Source organism: Delphinus delphis, chromosome 1 (genome assembly GCF_949987515.2).
Source record: "Delphinus delphis chromosome 1, mDelDel1.2, whole genome shotgun sequence".
NCBI classification, from domain to species: Eukaryota; Metazoa; Chordata; class Mammalia; order Artiodactyla; family Delphinidae; genus Delphinus; species Delphinus delphis.
In genome coordinates, this window is record NC_082683.1 from 10,392,033 (window position 1) to 10,414,015 (window position 21,983).

A 21,983-nucleotide genomic window follows, 5' to 3' on the forward strand; every position below is an offset into this window, starting at 1 on the left:
GGTTCAACAGTAGATTAGACACAGTAGAAAAGAGGATTAGTAAACTGGAGGATAGGTGGATAGAAAATATCCAGATTGAAGTGCAGAGAGAAAAAAAGGATGGACAAATGTTAAAGTTTAATTTAAAAGACATGTGGGACATGATTTAAAGGTCAAACATATGTGTAAATACAGTCCCAGAAATAGAGGTGAGAACATATGGAGCAGAAGCAATATTTGAAGAAATAATGACTGAAAACATTTTTTACTCATAAAAAGCATCAATCCCCAAATTCAAGAAACTCTACAAACCTCAGGATAAATACAAAGAAAACCAGTCTAGGCACATCATAAGAAAGCACGTTGGCAGCCAAATACAAAAGACATCTTAAGGGCATCAAGAGAAAAAAAATACATTACCTTCAAAGAAGCAACAATAAGGCCAATAGCCAGTTCCTCAGCAAAAATGATAGAAATCAAGTGGCAATGAAAGCTCTTTAAATTAATGAAAGAAATAAATTCTAACCTACAATCCTATATCCAGCAAAAAATTCTTCAAAAATTAAAATAAAGAAATGTTTAGAAAACAAAAAACTAAACTGCACTAAAAGGAATATTTAAGGCAAAAGGAAAGTGCTTCTAGATGGAAGCATGGTTATTCAGGAAGGATTGGAAAGGGTCTGTATCTGGTAAATCTAATTGAAATCTGTCAACTTAAACAGTAGTAGTAATGCCTTATAGGGCTTAAAATGTACACAGAAAAAAAAATAAACTAAAGCAGTTACAAAAGGTAAGAGGTGGGCAAATGGAGTTAAAGTGTAGAAGGTTCTGGCATTGTCCAAAAAATGGTAATGTCCTAATTTAGGTAGATTTTAATAAGCCAAGCATGCATATTGCAATCTCTAGGGTAACCACTAAAATAATAAAATAATATATAAGTGAGAATTTGATGGAAGGAGGAAAGTGAAATAATAAAAAAGTATTGAATATTTGAAATATTTGAAAGAAGGCAATTTGAATATTTGAAAGAAGGCAAGAAAGCACAATTGAACAATAAACAGGAAGCAAATGTAAAACAAATAGTGAAAAAGTAGTTTTAATCCCAGTATATCAAGAATTACACTAAGTGTAAAGGGAGCAAATGCTCAATTAAAAGCAAATATTGCCAGTCTAGATTTAAAGACAATAACTGTATACTGCTTATAAGAAATATACCTTAAATATAAAGACAATGAAAAGGTAAAAGTAAGAGGGCGGAAAAAGTTATACCATGAGAATCCTAACCAAGAGAAATTTGGTGTAGTTATAAAAATACCAGACAAAGTAGACTTTAAGACAAAAAAATTTACTAGACATGAAGAGAAAATTTTACAGTGATGAAAGGGTCCTTTCAACAAGAATGTATAACGAATCTAAATTTGTATGCACCTACTAAGGTAGCCTCGAAATATGTAAATCCCAAATAGATATAATTAAAATGGGAAATAGATAAATATACAATCACAGCTGGAGATTTTAAGATACTTCTCTTAATCAATAGAATAAGTGGACAAAAAATTTAAAAAAAATAAAATATTTGAAAAACACAATGAATAAAGTTGACCTAATTGACACATGTAGAATACTGCAGCTAACGACTGCAGAAAATACATTCAAGAACACACAGAACCTTTACAAAATAGGACAAATAATTGTCCATAAGACAAATATCAGTAAATATCACTGGATTGAAATTATACAAAATACATTCTCTGGCCACAGTGGAATTAAGTAAGAAATCAGTGATGAAAAGGTAACTAGAAATTCCCAAATGTTTAGGAGTTAAGCAATATACTACAAAATAACCCATGAATCAGAGAAAACATTATAATGAAAATTAAAATATTTTTAACTGAATGATAATGAAATCATGACACTCAAGCTGTTAAAATACAACTAAAACAATGCTTGAAGGAAATTTACAACACAGAATGCTTATGTTAGAAAAAGAAGAAAAGTTGAAAACTCAAGTTTTCATCTCAAGAAGCTCTAAAAAGAACAGCATATTAAGCTCAAGAAACACTGGAGAAGGGAAATAATAAAAATAAAGAATTGAATCAGTAAAATAGAAAGCAAATGTACAATAGAAACATTTATAGAGCCCAAAATTGATTATTTAAAAAGATTAATATAATTGGTAATCTCCCAGCAAGGGTAATCAAGAAAAAAAGAAAAACTTAAAATATTAGCAGACTGAATCTAGTGCTATATAAAAAGGGTAATACATCCTGACCAAGTAAAGTTTATCTCATAAATGAAAAGTTGGTTTAGCATTTTAAAGTCAATCAATGAATTTATTACATTATTAAAAACTATATGATACTTTAAATAGATGGAGAAAAGACATTTTATAAGATTCAACATTCAATCATAATAAAGCTCTCATCAAACTTGGACTAGAAGGCAAGTTTCTAATATGATAATGAACATCTATTGAAACCAATAGCAAGAATCTGACTTAATGAGGAGATAGTGAAAATGTTCCCTTTGAGGGCAGGAATAAAACAAATATATCTACTATCACCACTTCTATTAAATGTTCTACTGATAGTTTTAGCCAATGAAGTAGGGTAAGAAAAATAAATAAAATGGTTATAATTTGCAGACATAATTGTATAAGTGGATAATCCAAAAGAATCCACAGGTACTCTATTAGAATTAATAAGTGAATTTAGCTGACTTGCTGGATACAATTAAATATATACAATTTTATTTTATTTTTACACACTGGAAACAAATATAAGATAAAAATTTAAAATTCCTTTAAAGTGTGGAAACAAATATAAGATAAAAATTTAAAATTCCTTTAAAGTGTGCCTTTAAAGTAGCATAAACTATTCAACACCTAGGAATAAATATAACCAAAGATATTATAAGACATCTACATGGAAAACCATAAAACTTTATGGAGAAAATTGTAAAAGGAGGAGTCCTCAACTGTATTAAGTGATGTTGAGAGTTGAGTGAAATGTGGATTGTTAACCATTGGGTTTGACAATATGGAACTTGTGGTGACCTTGGGATGAACATTTTTAATGTAACAGGTTAGTTTCAGGGTAAAAGACTGATTCTCATACATTCAAAAGAGAATGGAAAGTGAGGATTTGGAGAGAACAGGAATGAACAACTCTCAGAGCAGTTTTTCCATAAAAGAGAGTAGATAAATAGGATAGTGGCTGGAGGGGACTTTGGGTCAAGGATGGTCTTTGCTGAGTTCTCTTCTCTTCCTTTTTTTAAAATATAGGAGTGTGTCAGTATGTAGTAGAGAGGGAGTTGTAGATGAGATTCATGGTTTCTTCCCCAGGGTTCTGGGCTCTGTGTCAGCTGGAAATGCAAGTAGGCGTCTAGTTCCATGTCTGCAACCATCTCATGATGTTGAAAAGCTTCTCTGAACACTGGTAGAGAAGTGAAGAGACTATTGTGCCCCAAGCACATGGAGTTAGTTCTCATTTCAGCTCTGGCTCAACCCCAGTTTGCTGTTAAATAATCAAATCTCTAGCCCTGCCTAAGATCCTTCATTGACTCCATATTTGTCCTGGGGATAAAGTCAAAACTGCCCAAGAATGGCTTACATGGTTCACGACTGTGTAGCCTCCACTCAGCAATTTCTACTTCACTAATACCATTTGGTGCTCCCTTCTGGCCTGCCTGGGGAAAGCAACTGTCCTGGTTTCTTAGGACTGAGGGACTTCACAGGATGTGAGGCTTTCAGTTTTAAAATTCTGAAAGTCTCAGGCAAACCAGATGAGTTGCTCACCTTGAACCGTCTTCTCCCTTCACTCATGCCCAAATTCCTGAAAATCACTGACAATTTCCTGAATATACTTTACTGTCTCCTGACTTTGCACAACTGTAATTCTGTTGGAATACCAGCCCCTGTCTTTTTTCTTGGCTAAATCTTCTTTTTCCCATTTATTTATTGAATTATTGAGTTACAATTAACATACAAATTATATTAGTTTCAGGTATAAGTAGTAATTTGGTATTTTTATATATTATGAAGTCCATCACCATATAAAGTTGTTACAATATTATTTATATTTTCTATGTGTACATTATTTTATAGCTAGAAATTTGTATCTCTTAGTCCCCTTTGCCTATTTCATCTGTTCCCTCCCCCACCCACCCCAGCAACCACCAATTTGTTCTCTGTATCTGTGAGACTGTTTCTGTTTTGTTTTCTTTTTTAGATTCCACATATAAATGAAATCCAGTGGTATTTATTTTTCTCTGTCTGACTTATTTTGCTTAGCATAATACACTCCAGGACCATCCATGTTAGTGTAAATGAGAAGATTTCATTCTTTTTATGGCTCAATAGTATTCCATTGCATATATACACCATATCTTCTTTATCTATTCATCTATTGATGGACATGTAGGTTGCTTCCATATCTTGGTTATTGAAAATAGTGCTGCAATGATCATAGGGGTACAAATATCTTTTTGAATTAGTGTTTTTGTTTTCTTTGGATAAATACCCAGAAGTGAAATTGCTGGATTATATTGTAGTTCTAGTTTTAATTTCTTGAAGAATCTCTATAATATTTTCCATATTGGCTGCACCAATTTACACTCCCACCAACCAGCCACGAGGGTTCCCTTTTCTCCACATCATCACCAACACTTGTTGCTTCTTGTCTTTTTGATAATAGCCATTCTAACAGGTATGAGGTGATATCTCACTGTGGCTTTGACTTGTATTTCCCTGATGATTAGTGATGTTGAGCAACTTTTTACATAACTTTTGGACCTCTGTATGTCTTCTTTGGGAAAATGCCTATTCAGCTCTTCTGCCCACTTTTTAATTGGATTGTTTGGGGTTTTTTGCTGTTGAGTTGTATGAGTTCTTTATATATTTTGGATATCAATCCCTTAGTGGATGTATAGTTTGCAGATATAGTTTGTATCTTCTCCCATTTGGTATGTTGCCTTTTCATTTGGTTGGTGTTTTTTTCCCACTGTGAAAAAGTTTTCTAGTTTAATGTAGCCCCCCTTGTTTATTTTGCTTTTGTTGCCCTTTCCTGAGGAGACATATCCAAAAAAGTATTGCTAAGACTGATGTCAAAACAAAACCCTGTTTTACAAGGTTACTTGTTTTCTTCAAGGAGTTTTATGGTTTCAGGCCTTACATTTAAGTCTTTAATCCATTTTGAATTTAGTTTTGTATATGGCATAAGAAAGTGGTCTAGTTTCATTCTTTTGCATATAGTTGTCTAATTTTCCCAGCAGCATTTATTGAATAGACTGTCTTTTCCTCATTGTGTATTCTTGCTTCCTTTGTCATTGATTAATTGACCATATGAACATAGGTTTATTTCTGGACTCTCTGTTTGATGGAAGTTCCATCTATGTGTCTATTTTAGTGTCAGTACCATACTGTTTTGATTACTTTAACTTTGTAGTATAATTTTATGTCTGGGAGCATGATATCTCCAGCTTTGTTCCTTTTCAAGATTGCTTTGGCTATTCAGGGTCTTTCATGGTTCTATACCAATTTTAGAATTATTTTTTGTAGTTCTGTGAAAAATGCCATTGGTATTTTGATAGGGATTTTTTGAATCTGTAGATAGCTTTGGATACAATGGACATTTTAACAATACTGATTATTTAAATCCTTGAGCACAGTGCATCTTTTCATTTATTTGTGTTGTTTTCTATTTCTTTCCCCAGTGTCTTACAGTTTTCAGAGTACATGGTTAAATTTATACCTAGGTATTTTATTATTTTTGATGCAATTGTAAATGGAGTTGTTTTCTTTTCTTTTCTTATCTTTTATTTACTCAAGATATTTTTATTCCCCCTTTGCCATCTTTTCTGCAAACCCCTTGGGTTCAGACCGGAAGAAACTGCACATCCACCCTTCTAGATGTAGGCCAACCCTTGGGCTGCAGGGTAGAAGGCAAAGACCACCACCCAGACACCCCCTGGGGGGACCCACAGTCTAGCTGGAGAGAACAGCCTGGGAAGGCTTCCTGGGGGAGGTGAGCAGAGGTGGAGGGAGGGAGAAGGCCCACTGCTCTGGGAACCAGACCCCTGCATCTGAGATCCAAGCAGCTCTGCCAGGGAATTTGTGGGTCTGTGGGCGCTTCAGGGAGGACAAGAAAGAGGCCCTTGAGTCTCAGAGGACTCCACATGGCCCCACTGCCCGCCAGCTCAAGAGAATGTTGTAGAACACAGACATGGCTTCTGGGCCGCCTGACTCACTCCAGGGACTGGGGGCATGGCCAGTGGGAGGGGCATCACAGAGGGGCTGGGGGCCTCCTGGTCAACATCAGGAGCTGGGTGCCCACTGGCCAGCACAGAGGCCAACTCCAGTGCCCAGAATAATCTGAGAAGGGGCTTCGTGGTGGGGTGGTTTCATCTCAGAGGCCATCCAGGGCTTGCCAGACAGGGGCATCCAGGGAGGCGGCCATGTGGATGGAGACACCAGGGGCACCGATGCTGTTTTCCCAGCAGTCAAACCCACAGCTGGTCAGCACCTGCTTCATGGCCTCCACCTCTGGATGCTCCAGATATGGCCTGAGAAGCGTGATGCCACAGCCCCTGCCACCTGCGCCAGTGAGCTTGCTGTGTAGTCTGTGGGCCATGGTCACCTGGCACAGCCGGTCCAGCGAGGCATGGCCCACACCGAGGGCATTCAGATGGTGCTGGTTCATGTCAATGAGCTCCTCCAGCACGAGGTAGTGCTCTGGGGCCGGGGCCACTGCCATCTCCCCCAGCACCCGCTAACATTCCAGGGAAATGGCGTCTATGGAGGTCAGGAAGGGAGCCATGATCTCTGGGAACTTCAGCAGCCTGCTCCTGATGCTGGCCACCAGGGCCTTGGTGCTCTGAGGGACTCTGGTGTTGATCAGCAGGATCTTCAGAGCTGGTGGCCTCTTTAAGGATGAAATCTTCCCTTGCTGGTATTGGAGCACTCCTCCCCAGGTGCTGACAGCTTTGTCTACTCCAGAGGGGTTCCCGTGAATCACCCTCCCCCCTGGAAGGCCCACTTGTTAATTAGTTCCAGGTTCTCCTTGGTCCACCTGCTGGCGGCCTCGCCATCCTTCAGCGGGTTTGGGATCTCCTTGCATGCTGTCAGGAGGGCAGCCGCCAAACACACGGAGTAGGTGGCACTGGAGCCGAAGCTGGCCCCGGTGGGCAGCTGCGACCACACGGTGACATCCAGGCTGGGCAGGGCTCTCTGACTCTGGCAGATGGACAGGTACAAGTAAAGGAAGGACAGCACAGCCAGGTGCTCATGGTCGGCACAGTCCTTGGGGAAGCCCGCCATCTCCTTCAGCTTCTCCACTTGCTCTGGGGTGAGTGCTGTGATGTCACCTTGCTTCAGAAAGCTGGTGTCCGGCATCTGAAGCTTGGCCACATCCCAGGCCCGCTTGATGCCAATGTTGGGTAAGTTGAGGCCCACTTTCCCATTGCTGTGGGGCTGAAGCCAGAGGAATGTTCTCAAGTTCAAGGCCACAGCCGGTGCTACCTTGCCATGGACCACAGCATGCTCTCCATGAAGGATGACTTTCCCTGGAGCAGACACTAGCGGACTTCTGACAACATGGCTCCTGGGAGTCCTGTCGCCACAGGCCCTCTGCTCCCGAGCCCGAGTTCCTCCAGGACTCCATCCCCAAGCTCGCAGGCGGCGGGGGGTAAGACTGGGGTTGTTTTCTTAATTTCTCTTTCTGATAGTTCATTATTTTTTGTGAAACCTTTGGGGTTTTCTATATGTAGTATCACATCATCTGCAAATAGTGACAGTTTTACTTCTTCCTTTCCAATTTGTATGCCTTTTATTTCTTTTTCATACCTAATTGCTGTGGCTAGGACTTCCAATACTAGGTTTAATAAAAGTGGTGAGAGTGGGCGTCCTTGTCTTCTTGTTCCTGATCTTAGAGGAAAAGCTTTCAGCTTTTCAGCATTGACTATTATATTAGTTGTGGGTTTGTCATATACGGCCTTTATTAGGTTCAGTTCTGTTCTCTATATACCTGCTTGTTGAGAGTTTTTTTTAAATCATAAATGGATGTTGAAATTTGTCAAATCCCTTTTCTGCATCTATTGGGGTGGTCATATGATTGTTACCCTTTGTTTTGTTAATGTGGTGTATCACATTGATTTATTTATGGATGTCAAAACATTCTTGCATCCCTTGAATGAATCCCACTTGATCATGACGTATGATCCTTTTAATGTATTGTTGAATTTGGTTTGCAAATATTTTGATGAGAACTTTTGCATCTACATTCATCAGGGACATTGGCCTATAATTTTCTTTTTTTTTTTTTCTTCATACTATTGTGGTAGGAAGAGGTGCTTGAGAAGATTTCAATCTTCTTAAATTTATGGTGACTTGTTTTGTGGCCTAGCATGTGATCTATTCTGGAGAATGTTCCATGTGCATTTGAAAAGAACATGTATTCTGCAGCTTTTAAATGGAATGTTATATATATATATGTAGAGAGAGAGAGAGAGAGAGAGGGAGAGAGAGAGAGAGAGAGGGAGGGAGGGAGGGAGGGAGAGAGGGAGTCCATCTAATATAATGTGTTGTTTAAGGCCAGTGTTTGCTTATTGATTTTCTGTCTGGATAATCTATCCATTGATGTAAGTGGAGTATTAAAGTCCCCTAGTATTATTGTGTTATCAATTTCTCCCTTTATTTCTGATAATATTTACTTTTTATATCTAGATGCTCCTATGTAGAGTGCATATTTCTCTGCCCTCTCATTTTGTTTGACCTTCATTTTATGTTTCTGTAAATTAGGCAAAAAAGCTACTCTCCTGGTCTTGAAGGAGTGGCCTTGTAAGGAAGTGTCCCCTGTATAGACTGCTTGTAACTGGTGGCTTTGACAGTATGGCTGGGGCCGAAATGGGCCTGTGCCAGGGGAAGTCCCTTAGGGGCACCGTGCCTGAGGCCACTTTGGCAGAAGGCTGGAGCTGGAGTGGGTGTGGGCCAAGGGAAGTCCTGGAGGGACTCAAACAATGGTGCTCACTGGTACCTCCAATCCTGGAGAAGGCTCCTTGCCCATTTGGCAGAAGCTCTAAGGTTAGTAAGTGGATTTATTTCCCCTCTAGTCTAGGTGCCCTTTAAACTGCTGTTTTCTCAGTGTCCCAGTGTGGGTGAGTCTGAGTTTAGCTCCTCAGCAATATCGCTCCTTACTGTCGGTCACTGAGTCAGAAGTGGGGTTCCTGTGGATACCATTCTCTGTCTTTCCTACGCATTTCTATGTGGTCCTTCTACAGGCAGTAGCTATTCAGTCAGTCTTCAGGTTTTCTTCTGGAGGAATTGTTCTACATGTAGGTGTAGATTCAGTGTGTCCATTGGAGGAGGTGAGCTCAGGGTTTTCCTATACTACCATCTCAGACCCTTCATGTGTCTCTTCTCTCTTAAAACTCTTTCCAAAGGCCACTCTTTCCAAGAAAGGCTTCCCTGTCCTCCCCCTGCCCCTCTTCTGGTTTGGGTCTCCACTTGTATCCATAGCATTCTGGCCTTACACTTATCATAATTTTTATCAAACTGAATTGATAACATTTTTATCTCTCTGTTAGATTGCAGTCTCCATGAGTATAGGAGCTATGACTTTTAGCTAATTTTGTTATCCCTAATGCTTAGCATGGTACCTAGCTTGTGATGACTAATAAATGCTTGTTGAATAAAAGAATGTATAAACAGGTATTATGATGGGTAGAAGAACCAAGAAACGTTACAGCTAGAAGAAGCCATGGAGCAGTAGCTCCCAAGCAAAGTGCAGTCCTACGGTTCTTCTCAGATGAGTTGCCAGAATTGAATCCATCTGTGAAATGTATATACTTACTTCATAGGACATTGTGAGGATAAAATGAATGAATAAGTGTGGAATTCTTAGGATAGCTTTTGGTACATTGTAAGTGTTCTGGCTATCTGTTGGGTAATAAACCATGTGAGAGCATAGTGATCAAATTATGTGTTATTATCTCTCTGGTTCTGGGGATTGGCTCATCTGGGCAAATCTGGCTTGGTATCTCTAATGTGATTACAGTCAGACAGCAGCTGGAGCTGGGGTCCTCTTGAAGGATTCTTTACTCACATGTCTGGAGCCTGGGCTGGGAAGACTCCCATGACTGATGGTTGGAATAGCTGAGCTTATGGGGCATCTTTCTGTATTTGTTGTATTTCCAGATGGTCTGTCTAGCATGGCAGCTGCTGGGTAGTCTTTATATATATATATATACTATATATACACTTAATACATAGCACCTAAAAGCTCCAAGAGTAGAGTTCCGAGAGAATCCATGGGAAGCTACCTGGCCTTTTATGGCCTAGTCCAAGCATTTTCAACAGAGGTGATATTGCTTTCTGGGGTCGAAAGTTGATTCATGAAAAGGTGTGAAAAACATTATTTTTTGTGTAAAAAAACACAGATATACATACAGTACAAGAACTATATTTGTGGAATTAAAATATTATGGAGTTGGAAATGCAAGTAGGATAAAATGTCTAAACAGGCTTTCTAGGGGGAAAATAATGAATAAAAAAGGTTGAGAAAGAGGGCCCTGGCCTTAAAAGTCCCATAGTGTCACGTTAGCTATACTCTATTGGTGTCAGCAGTCAGAAACCTGCCCAGATTCAAGGGCAGGGACACAGCTCTCCATCTCTTAAGGGGGGGAATGTCAGACGATTTGCTGCCCTATTTAAATCAGCCAGAGTAAACATTCTACAGATTCCTGCAATTACGGAGCTCTGTCAAATGCAAAGTTGTACTAAGCAGAACAGTGAGGAGAGGGAATCTGTTGAAAGACAGAGTGAACTTGAACCTGTGACAAAGCAAGAGGTCTTGTTTATAGCACATGAGAATGCTCACCTCCCATGTACGGAGGAGGAGGGAGTCAGGGCAGCTAAGAGTCTCCACTGCTAGCCCTGTGGTCCAGAGTGGGCCCACGTGAAAGGATACAGTAACTCTGGAGGCTTTTACAGACACTGGGAGATGCTGTGACAGGTTGCATTTGTGACTGTGTCATCATTATTGCTGACCCAAATATCCCTGTCTTAAACATTGTTGGTAGGACATTCTTATTTTACAAATCAGAAGAATGACCTTGAGAATGAAAGCAGCTTGGCTGTTGTCACACACAGAGGCAGAGAGCTGTCACCCAGCTTTGCTAGGTTACCACTTTAATGTGAATTCCCATGTCTTGGAGAATAATTAGAGGAAGCGTTAATAACTGATTGACCTCAGTTGTTACTGTGCAAAGACCCAAAGCCTAGAGGGACTCCAGTGAACCAGGGCTGACTCCTGTTAAGGGAGAGAGCCTTGGGCTCTGCTTAGGTGGCTGTGCATGTGCTTCCGCTAAGGGCAGGCTGTTTTGGATTGCCCATCTCACGGGTGCCTTCTTTTCTTCTCTTGACACCTTGGCACACTCATTTATCTTTTCTCTCAGCCCTTACAAAACTCATGCCTTTTCATTTTTTATTTCAAAAACAACACATTTTCATTTTTGGACCCTTTCTTTCCTTTTCAAAACGTCAAGGGGAGTGTGGATCTAAGACATGGGGGCAGAAGATGGGGGTGGCAAGGAGAGGGAAGCTCTTATACTTATCAACTCAAGCTTGGTCCAACCTCGGTAAATTTTGGGAGTGATGGTAGAAATGACTTGTCCTGGGCTGCCTGCTATATATATCAGGTAGACCAGTAAGCCTCAGGAAAATGGGCAATGGGCTGTTCTTCACTGGGCTCATCAACAGAAATGGCAGTATTTCTCTCACATGTCAAGGATGGAAGCATGTCAGAGCAGCTTGAGCATTCATAACTTCATCGTTTACCTAAATAATTCCACTTCTTGAAATGTCTTCTAAGAAAGGAATGAGAGAGGTGGAGAAATATAATTTTGCAAGGACGTTCATCCCAGTGTGGAAGCAGTCTAACCTTTCAACTATTGAGAGTTTGTTACATAATTGTGGTGAAAATATAAGAGGAGGGCTTCCCTGGTGGCGCAGTGGTTGGGAGTCTGCCTGCCGATGCAGGGGACACGGGTTCGTGCCCCGGTCCGGGAAGATCCCACATGCCACGGAGCGGCTGGGCCCGTGAGCCATGGCCGCTGAGCCTGCGTGTCTGGAGCCTGTGCTCCACAACGGGAGAGGCCACAACAGTGAGAGGCCCGCGTACTGCAAAAAAAAAAAAAAACAAACAAAAAAAACATATATATATATATGAGGAAATACTAGGAAGGGATAGAGTCTGTCTTATTTTTATGCACAATGACCACCACAACGCATGGCGTATAATAAGCCTACAATAAACTTTTTTTGGTAAAAGTCTCATTGAGATCTAATTCATACAGCATACAATTTACCTGTTTAAAGAATACAACAGTTTTTAGCATATTCATAGTTATAGTCAGTAATCACTTTTAGAACATTTTCCTCACTCCAGAATGAAACCCTATATCCATTAATAAGAGTTACTCCCCATTTCCCTTTAACTGCCAAGTTCTAGACAACTAATCTGCTTTTTGTCTCTATAGATTTGCCTATCCTGGACATTTAATATAAGTGGGATGATTCAACATGTGATCCTTTGTGACTAGCTTCTTTCAGTTAGCATAATGCGTTCAAGGTTCATCTGTGTGGTACCATATATCAGTATTTCATTCCTTTTTATTGCCAAATAATATCGCATTGTTTCTGCTTTTTGGCTAATATGAATGATGCTGCTATGAACATTCATGTACAAGTTTTTGTATGGACATGTGTTTTTATTTCTCTTGGAATATATTTTTAGGAGTGGAATTCTTAGGTTATACGGTAACTCTGTTTCAACTTTTAGGAAATACCAAACTGTTTTCCAAAGTGGCCAGACCATTTTACATTCCCAGAAGCAATGTATGAGTGTTCCCAGTTTCTCCACATCCTTGCCATACAATAAATATTTGTTGAATGAAACAATGATATGGAAAATTTATCATGATATAAAATTATAAAACTGTAAAAGGTACTATAATTGTATTTTTTTTCTTTTATAAATTTGTGTTAGGAAGAAAGCTTGTAAGAAATATAATAGGTTATTTCTGGTTTGATGAGATTAGGAGTAATTAAAATTTTCATTGTCATAGTCACATGTTCTAACGTGCTGCCATGAACAAATGCTGCTTTTAAAATAAGAAAAAATATTTTACAAAATGGTGTCGGTCAGTAGGAAGTTGTATCAGAGAGGAGGAAAAACTGTCTCAAGGATATGTTGCTTGTATTGAATTGCATTCATCTCCTCCCGTTTTTGGTTGACTGGAGGATTCAGTGACTCAGTTGGGGGTGTACAGCAGTCAAGGTTCTTGGTTACGAACAATAGAAATCAACTGCGGTTAAGCAGAAAAGGAATGTGTTGGAAGGCTATCGACTGGTTTGCATAAGGCTGGAGATCCAAGCTGAGGAAAACGAGCCAAGGAGGAAGGTAGAACCAGTACACCACAGAGGAAGAAAGTGTGGGCCACTGGGGCCCTCACATCTGGACAGCACTGCTGGGACACTGGGTTTCTCCCCATGCAGACTCATGCTGCCGTGTCATGGGACTTGTGAATTTGCTACAGCCCTGTGATTAATGTCCCTTTGGTTTTTTCCTCAACCCTGAGAGCAGTCAGTTGACCAAGCTTAGGTCACATACCCATGCCACAACTGCTAGGAAGCCAGGAGAGGACTATCGCCCACTGACCTATAGAAGAAAGGAAGTGTTCTTCCACAGCCTTAGGTGTGCCCCTGCTTCCTATCTCCCGAGGGATTTCTCTCAACAGAAGGGTGCTTGGGCCCTCAGCAGGCAGAATTACATTGACTTTTGTATCAATGTAGTCCAGAGTGCAATGTCACAGTCATAAGCATTTGGCAAGAAAGGACATTGTTGTTTCTTGTATGGGGGGAGAAAGACCAGACTGCCAAATTATTCATATTTCAGCAGGAAATACTAGAGATAAAAATGCCTTTTGATGCTGTATTAGTCAGGGTGAGTAATGCTAGCTGCTGTCACATACAGCTCCAAAGTCATGGTTCTTTAACACATGAAGGTTTTATTTCTTGCTTAAATCAAGAGTCCAAATAGGTGTTCAACAGGCAGCTTTCCCAGTGGTCATGCAGGGCCTGGGCTTCTTTCCTCTTATGGCTCTGCTCACTCCAAGGAAATCCTTTCTAGGACCTCCCTGGATCCCCTGGATGTGCAGACAGTGAAAGAAGAGAAGGCACATGGAGCATCACCCAGGAGGTTTCAGGGCTCAAGTCAGGAAGTTGGGACCTCACTTCTCCCTACATTCCATTGGCTAGAACTCAGTCATATGGTCTCTAATTTCAAGGAAGGCTGGGAAATGCAGTCCAGCTGTGTGGCTAAAATGGCAAGGAAATGGGCTTGGTAAGCATGTAGCCAGGCTCTGCCAGAAGTCCTTTATTCATAAAAGAAAGCAGAAGTAGCTTTTGTCAAAATCTACTGCAGTGATTCTTAGCATGTTTTGGGTCACCAGCCCCTTTGAGAATGTGTTAAACTCCCCACCCTAAAAAGTATACTTATGAAAACATTTTGCAGACAACATCAGGAATTAAGGCTACTCCTGCAATTTGGGGGTCCCCAGGTGAAGAGCCCTTAGTATATGTGGTAAGCAGAGATCAAGTTGATATTTCTTGAGTACCTACTATGTGCAAAGCACATTTCTGGGTATTGTGGGGTCATACTGCTAAACTAGATGAAGTACCTGACATAGAGGGGCTCTCATTCCTCAGGTGGAATCAGAGAAAGACATATCACCTAGACCAGGTATGCTAACTGCTCTGCAGAGGCTTCAGGCATCAGTGTACATAGCTGTAGATCAATATAGAAGCACTTCTTCGGGGTTGGGTTACAAAGTAGAAATGAGACCAGCCATTCATTCATTCATCCATTTCTTTGTTTATTCAGTTCCTACTCTATTCTGGGCACTATTTTAAGTGGTTAGGATGAAGCAGTGGATAGGAGAAGCAAGATTCTCTTCTCAGGGAAGCTTCATTGTAGTTGGGAAGACAGGGGCTCCAGGGGGAGATACTAGTAAAGAAATAAAAGTTTAAGTCACCCAGTAACCATAGACCGCTGGTGAACTCATCAAGCACCTAGACTCATCTTTGATTCCAAGGAGAAGGATTAGAAGGCAACACTGCCTGCTTAGAGGCCAGTATGGCTGACCTAGACTTCATGACCACTTTGGCCACCATCCTTGGAGAGGACCTGGCAGAGCTGGGCCAGCCCTAAGCAGGGCATGCCTAGCCAGATCAAATGACTGGAACCATCTGAGGCTTTTCCCTGGTAAGAAAAACCACTCAAATGAGAAACTACAGAGAGGGCATTACAGATATGACATTGCCAATAATGAGATGTGAAGCTGAAAGGAACTTTTCTAAACTATCATTAATAAAAAACAAAGTTCACTTCAGATGAAGGCCTTGGAAGTTTCTTATAAAACTAAGCATGCATGTACTCTTTGACCCAGAAATTCCACTCTTAGGTATCCACTCAAGTAAAATGAAAACATGTGTCTACAAAAAGACTTGAGTAAGAATGTTTATGGAAGCTTTTTTCATAACAGCCACAAATTGGAAACAGCTCAGGTGTCCATCAACAAGAGAATGGATAAACAAATTGTGGTGTATTTATACAAAGGAATGCTTCTCAGTACTAAGAGGAAACACATCCCCGATGCAGACAACAATGTGAATAAATCTCATAAACATTCTGAGTGAAAAAAAGCCAGATGCAAAGGAAAACGTACTGTATGATTTGCTGTTTATTGCGCTCTGGACTGGTGAAGCTCATCTGTGGTAGAAAAAAAGTTCAAAGAGTTGTGGGGGCACAGCTCTGGAGAAGTGGGGGCAGGGATTGATGAGAAGGGACTGGAGGGAACTTTCTGAGTGTTGGTAATGTTCTATATCTTGTTAGGGGTTTGGGTTTCACAGATGTGTGCATTTGTCAAAACTCAGGATGGTAAACTTAAGATTTGTGTATTTCATTTTACGCACATTTTACCTCAAAAGAAAAAAGCAGGCCCTTAACTCAAGTTAATGACATGCATACTGAAGTGTTGGGAGTAAAGTGTACTGATGTCTGCAACTTTGAAGTGTGTAAAAAATAGGGAGATGGATGGACAAACAGATAGATATGTGATAAAGCAAGTATAGTAAAATGTTAATTCTGGAATCAAAGAGGAGGGTATATGAGTGTTTACAGTCCTTTCAACTTGTATGTTTGAATATTTTCATAATAAAATTTTGGAAAGAAAACTATTATTGCTAAATAATAAACCATTCAGAGACTTGGTGACTTAAAACAATTATTATTCCTCACAGTTCTGTGGTTTGATCGGATGGTTATACTGCTTCATGAGATGTTGGCTGGGTTATTGAGATGGCTGGAAGGTCCAGAGTAGTCTCATTTATCTGATATTGGGGCTGGCCATCAGATGGGAGCTCAGCCTTGGTTCTCCCCATGTGGACCTCTCCAACCGGCTACCTGACCTTCCTCACAGTATGCCGCCTGGGTTCCAAGTGGGAAGTCCCTGGGTTCCAAGTGGGAAGTCCCTGGGTTCCAAGTGGGAAGTCCCTGGAGGAAGGAAGCAGGAACTGCCAGTTTTCTTTAGGCCTGGATTGAGAAACAGTGTAAATTTTTGCTGCGTCCTGATTCAAGGGGAGGGAAAATAGAGTCCACCCAATGGGAGGAGTGACAAAAATTCACAGCCATCTTGAATCTACCAACATTTTTTGGAGCAGCTCTTTTGTAGGACAGATTGTGTTATTTTTGTGTTCTCATTATGAAAATAGTATAAGACTACTATCAAATGTGGAGTTAGTCAAAGAGAATGTAGTCACACTCTATAGGATGAAATGATTATGGAGGTTTGTTAGGAAGTTAGTTGATAACAGTATTATCATGTCATTTTTCAGATTTTTATGACTTTGTGACATTTGTGTTATTTGCCAGCTTTTGAGAATGTTTGTAATTATGATTTCTTTTTTCGTTCTAAACAAATATTTACTGTTAATCTCATTTGAATTTGTAATTTTAAATTATTTTTCCTTCAAAGGCCTCCAAATTATATATGTTTCACACAACACAAACTTGGATTCTTCTCTGAATAAGAGTAAAATATAATTTTATTTATCTTTGCTATAGGTCAGCTATACATTCTCTGCCCTAGGTCTATGGCTTATATCAGAGTATGTTAACAGCATCACAAGTAGACACAATTCATGCCTTTTCTCGTTGGGTTGCCCCATTGGGGGCATTTCCTTTCTTCAGGTAGTGAATTTTCTTGTTTGAATTACTAGTGCTTTGTTCCAGGCTCATGGCTTAGAATAAGTTTTGGTTTCAGACCAAAGCACTGGAGGATAGCTTAGAGGTGCTAGGACTTACCTTCAGGTTTGCCTGGGACTGTGCTGGTTTATACTTATTCCAGTGTGAGCGTGTTATTTCCCTCCCCAGTGTCATGGTTTGGACAATAAGCATATAGTACCTCTACGCATGGAACTTTCTTCAGAAGTGGAGTTACCTTAATCCAGGGGATGGCTCAGAGGTACCTGCTTGCTTCAGCCTTTGAACCGTAGGTCCATATGTGTATTTTTCAGCTTGAGTGAATGTACAGTTTTGCTTGTATGTGCCCTTTTAGGGTAGCAGGTTCTTTCAAAGAGTTAACGCCCATTCTGCTAAATGGTTATTTACAATTTCTGTTAATCTGTTTAATGTTGATTTTATTGCATTTAAGGTAAATCACATTTCAGAAATAATTACCACCCATTTAATTAGCATTTCGTGTATATTTTTGCTGCTTTTCTGATCCTTTCATTTTAAAGTCTTTAAAATGAGTAATACTGTTAACTTCAAAATTGAGGTGAGTCAGTGGACTGTGCTGAGGACAGTGTAATGGCAATGACAGTGATGAATTCACCAGGGTGGAAACTGAGGCAGAGAATGGTTGGGTAGCTCACCTAAGATTCCATAGGCGTGGTAGAGTTGGGCAGTGAGGGCAAAGTTGGCATCTTCCTTATTCTCAGTAAAAGAAGATTTTAACTACTTTGATGCTATGAAGTGTTTTGGGGGGTAGTATATTAAAACGAAGGGTTTCCAATTCTTTATAGTACCTTTGAGATTTTCCTATCTAACCCTCCCATTTTACAGATGGGAAAACTGAAGTACAGTTACTACTGGAAGCTCAGCAACATAGGGTTTGAATTGTACATCCTGGAGTTTATTCATGAAGAAAGGGGGAAGAGTAGAGTGTGTTCCAGAGTAAAGTTGTGCCAGTGAACAAGGGAGACTCAGGTAGATGTGGTTTGTGTCTATACATGTGTTCATGGTATATGGGAGAGGGGAGGGAGTAAAGAAGCAAGAACAGGGAAGACTAGTTAACGTGCTTATTTAACGCATCCTATGAAATCACTGGTGTGCTGGTAAATGTTACCAGCTCTTGGTGGGAGAAGTGGTGGGGGAAGGGAAGGAGGAGGGGCTGAATGGTAACATTTGCCAATTTCCATGCTGTAAATACTCTCACTGTGATGGATTTTATGCAACCAGTGTGATGTTGCTGAACATGGGGTCAGGAAATCGCTTTTTTTTTTTTTTTTTTGTGGTACGTGGGCCTCTCACTGTTGTGGCCTCTCCCACTGTGGAGCACAGGCTCTGCACGCGCAGGCTCAGCGGCCATGGCTCAGCGGCCTAGCCGCTCCGTGGCATGTGGGATCTTCCCAGACCGGGGCACGAACCCGTGTCCCCTGCACCGGCAGGCGGACTCTCAACCACTGCGCCACCAGGGAAGCCCAGGAAATTGCATTTTTACCACACGGATAAAATAAATGTATTGATAGATAACCTCGAGAACAAAGATAACAGTAGCATGTAGTAAAATGGGAAGTAATACACTTTGGGTATGTATTACCTTTGTTTTGATGTAGTTTCTTAAACTGCAAGTTTATATCATTATGTTTAACTATGGGCTCACAGAATTCTTGGACGTAATAATTACATTCTGGTAAGAGCCGGCTCCAGCAAACCATGGCAGGAAATTGTGTTTTCATGATGTCACAGAACAGGAGTTTCTTCAGCCTCTTGACAGCATGTACCTGGAAAGGTGGAAAACCATAGTGGTACCACATTTTATTTTGGAATGGACCATTTGATCCTGCTAGTAGCAGGATACAACTGGGCATCTGAGGGAGATGAATTTTGTTGTGTTTAATGTGGAGCAAATATTCTTTCCCCCTGTACTTTCTGAGAGGTCAGCTGTTTCTTTTTTTTTTTTTGCGGTACGCGGGCCTCTCACCACTGTGGCCCCTTCCGCCGCAGAGCACAGGCTCCAGACGCGCAGGCTCAGCGGCCATGGCCCCTGGGCCCAGCCGCTCCGCGGCATGCGGTTTCCTCCCGGACCGGGGCACGAACCCGCGTCCCCTGCATCGGCAAGCGGACTCTCAACCACTGCGCCACCAGGGAAGCCCTGTTTCTTACTCTCGTTTTTCTTGGGGTTTGGCTGAGAAAAGGTGATGGCTAATTGTTTACACCTGGGACAGTGGGGCTATTTCTCTTCTGGGAACTCCTCTCCCCCAATTTCCTTCAGCAAATACCATGGTTGATTTGTTTCTCTTTCCAGTTTTTTTTCCCCTGTGTGTACTCTCAGCCCCAACCAACGTGAACCATGGGCACGGATAGCAGTTATCTCATCCCCACCCCTCTGTGCCTTATTCAGGCTGTCCTCTCCTCCTGGATGCCTTTTTCCCATTATATCCACCCTCCCTACTACCAACCAGCTAACTCCTGCTCTCCCCAGACAACTTCTCTTCATTCTTATCTATGAATTTAGCACCTATAGGATGACATCCCAATAGTCCCAGGCTTGACTTTTGTTTCAGAACAAGCCCACTTTCTACACTCCATGGAAAATATTTGTTGTCTCTCTAGTAGGCTGTAGACACCCCCAAATACTTGGGTTGTGTCCTCTATAATTGTTTCTAGGGCACAGTACAGCACATCACTGTACACAGTAGGAGATCCATAAATACCGCCGAATTTGAGAATCTTTTTTTCTCACCAAGGTTATTCTCTTCCCAAGTCGCCTCTGCCATTCCAGTGTACACAGCCTGACACTGGGAGTCTCAAAAGTCTCCTATCTTTACTTTCCTCTTTGGGTATCAATTCTTAGTCTCTGAAAAGAAATTCTCTTCCCTTCAGTGGTGAGACGTAGGAGGGGAGAGGTGATTTCCTGAAAGTGGTGGCTCTGAAGCATACCTTTCACTGAAAGGTTATTCCTGAAAGCTGACTGCTGTCAGCCAAATCAACCTGCCTTAAGATAACGTCGCTGGGAATTAAAAGATTGCAGTTTCCAGAATTATGCCTCTCTATTAGAGACAAATTGTCCAAGTAGGTAAAAGGAAAACCTCCAGGAAGGACTCTGAGCTCTTGGGGAAGGTGAAGAACAGGGAAGTAATGAGCAGTTACTTTGCTGATGCTGCCTCCTGATTGGAGGTGGGCAAAATGGTCATCAGAGGCCTTCTCCTGAGCATGTAGGAGGAGAAAAATCAGCTCATCTCCTCTGTACTTCTGTATAAGTTCAGAACTGGCAGAGTGTGGTCCTCAGGTGGTTTTCAAGGGTCAAATGAGAATGGTTTTTATTTATTTTTCTTTTTGAGTTTGGACCTGGAGTTCTCCATCATTCTCTCTCTCCTCAGCTCCCAAAGCTGAAACCACAGTGTGATAGGGTCTGTAACAGGTCTACCAAATATTATAGTTCCCTTCCTGAGGTGCTCCTCTGCTCCAGTGATGTCAGGCCTGACCATGTGATTTGCTTTGGTCAAGGCAACGTGAGTAGAAGTAACTTGTGCCACGTCAGAGAACAAGCTTTAGGGGCCAGTGTCCCAAATGAAGGCTGTGCCAGCCTGGGTCTCAGATTGAACAGTGTGGGATGGAGCTGTTGTTGAGCTAGGGGTGACATGTGACGTAAATGAGAATCATATCCTTGTGCTTGTACGTGCCTGTGATGTGGGGGCTGTTTGTTACTGCAGCAAATCTTATCTTAGGCTGATTGATACACAGAGTCAGTTAAAGGAATTTCCAGATTACCTAAAGAAAGGAAGGGAAGGAACTTAAAAAAAAAAAAAGCTTTAGTCAACATTAACTTATTCAATGTTTAGTTTAGAGATAGATTAATTATTACATAATAAATAAACATTTCCACTTGATGAATTATCTCTAACCTGGCATTATCATTTCTGTTTCTAAAGGTAAGTTGATTGGTAGTTGGTATGGTGATGTGGTCATTTCTTTTTTTTTTGGTTGTTCCGCACAGCTTGCGGGATCTTTTTTTAAAAAAAATTTTATTGGAGTATAGTTGATTTACTATATATATATATATATATATATGTATATGTATATCTTAACTCTTTTTTAGATTCCTTTCCCGTATAGGCCATTATACGGTATTGACTAGAGTTCCCTGGGCTATACAGTAGGTCCTTATTAGTTATCTATTTTATAGCTTGTGGGATCTTAGTTCCCTGGCCAGGGTTCAAACCTCTGCCCCCTGCAGTGGAAGCACAGAGTTCTAACCACTGGACTGTCAGGGAATTCCCGATCTGGTCATTCTTTGAATGAGTGTGTATCAAGTGTCTACTCTCATCCGAACACTGTGTTAGGTGCTGGACAGAACAGACAAGTCCTGGTCCTCATAGAGCCTTCACTTTTGTTGGGTTAGGCAAGTAAAAACAAAATAAAGGACCAAATATAAACATGGTAATTTTTGAAAGTGATTAGATTACAAGAGCAGTAAAGCAGAATAAAGTAATAGGGAGTAACTGTGAGGGCAAGGGAAGGGCATGGGGCCACTCGAGAACATTTGGGTTCATCGTGTGGATGTATCTCTCTTTACAGAGAAATTGAACTGATAGGTACAAATGACTTTTTTTTCTTTTTAATGGAGTCACAGTTTTACATAAATCCCTTTACTAAAAGAATGGG

The 21,983-nt window shown here is 40.8% G+C and overlaps 1 protein-coding gene across 1 annotated transcript in view; it reads right to left on the reverse strand.

Annotated features, from left to right (window-relative positions):
• Positions 1–6,383: 6,383 nt before the first annotated feature.
• Positions 6,384–21,983, reverse strand: part of LOC132425884 (mevalonate kinase-like) — a 96,338-nt gene continuing 80,738 nt past the window's right edge. The window contains 4 exon segments of the mRNA XM_069540153.1: positions 6,384–6,997; positions 7,000–7,557; positions 7,560–7,733; positions 18,916–19,099. Coding sequence (XP_069396254.1) covers positions 6,384–6,997; positions 7,000–7,557; positions 7,560–7,733; positions 18,916–19,099 — 1,530 coding nt within the window.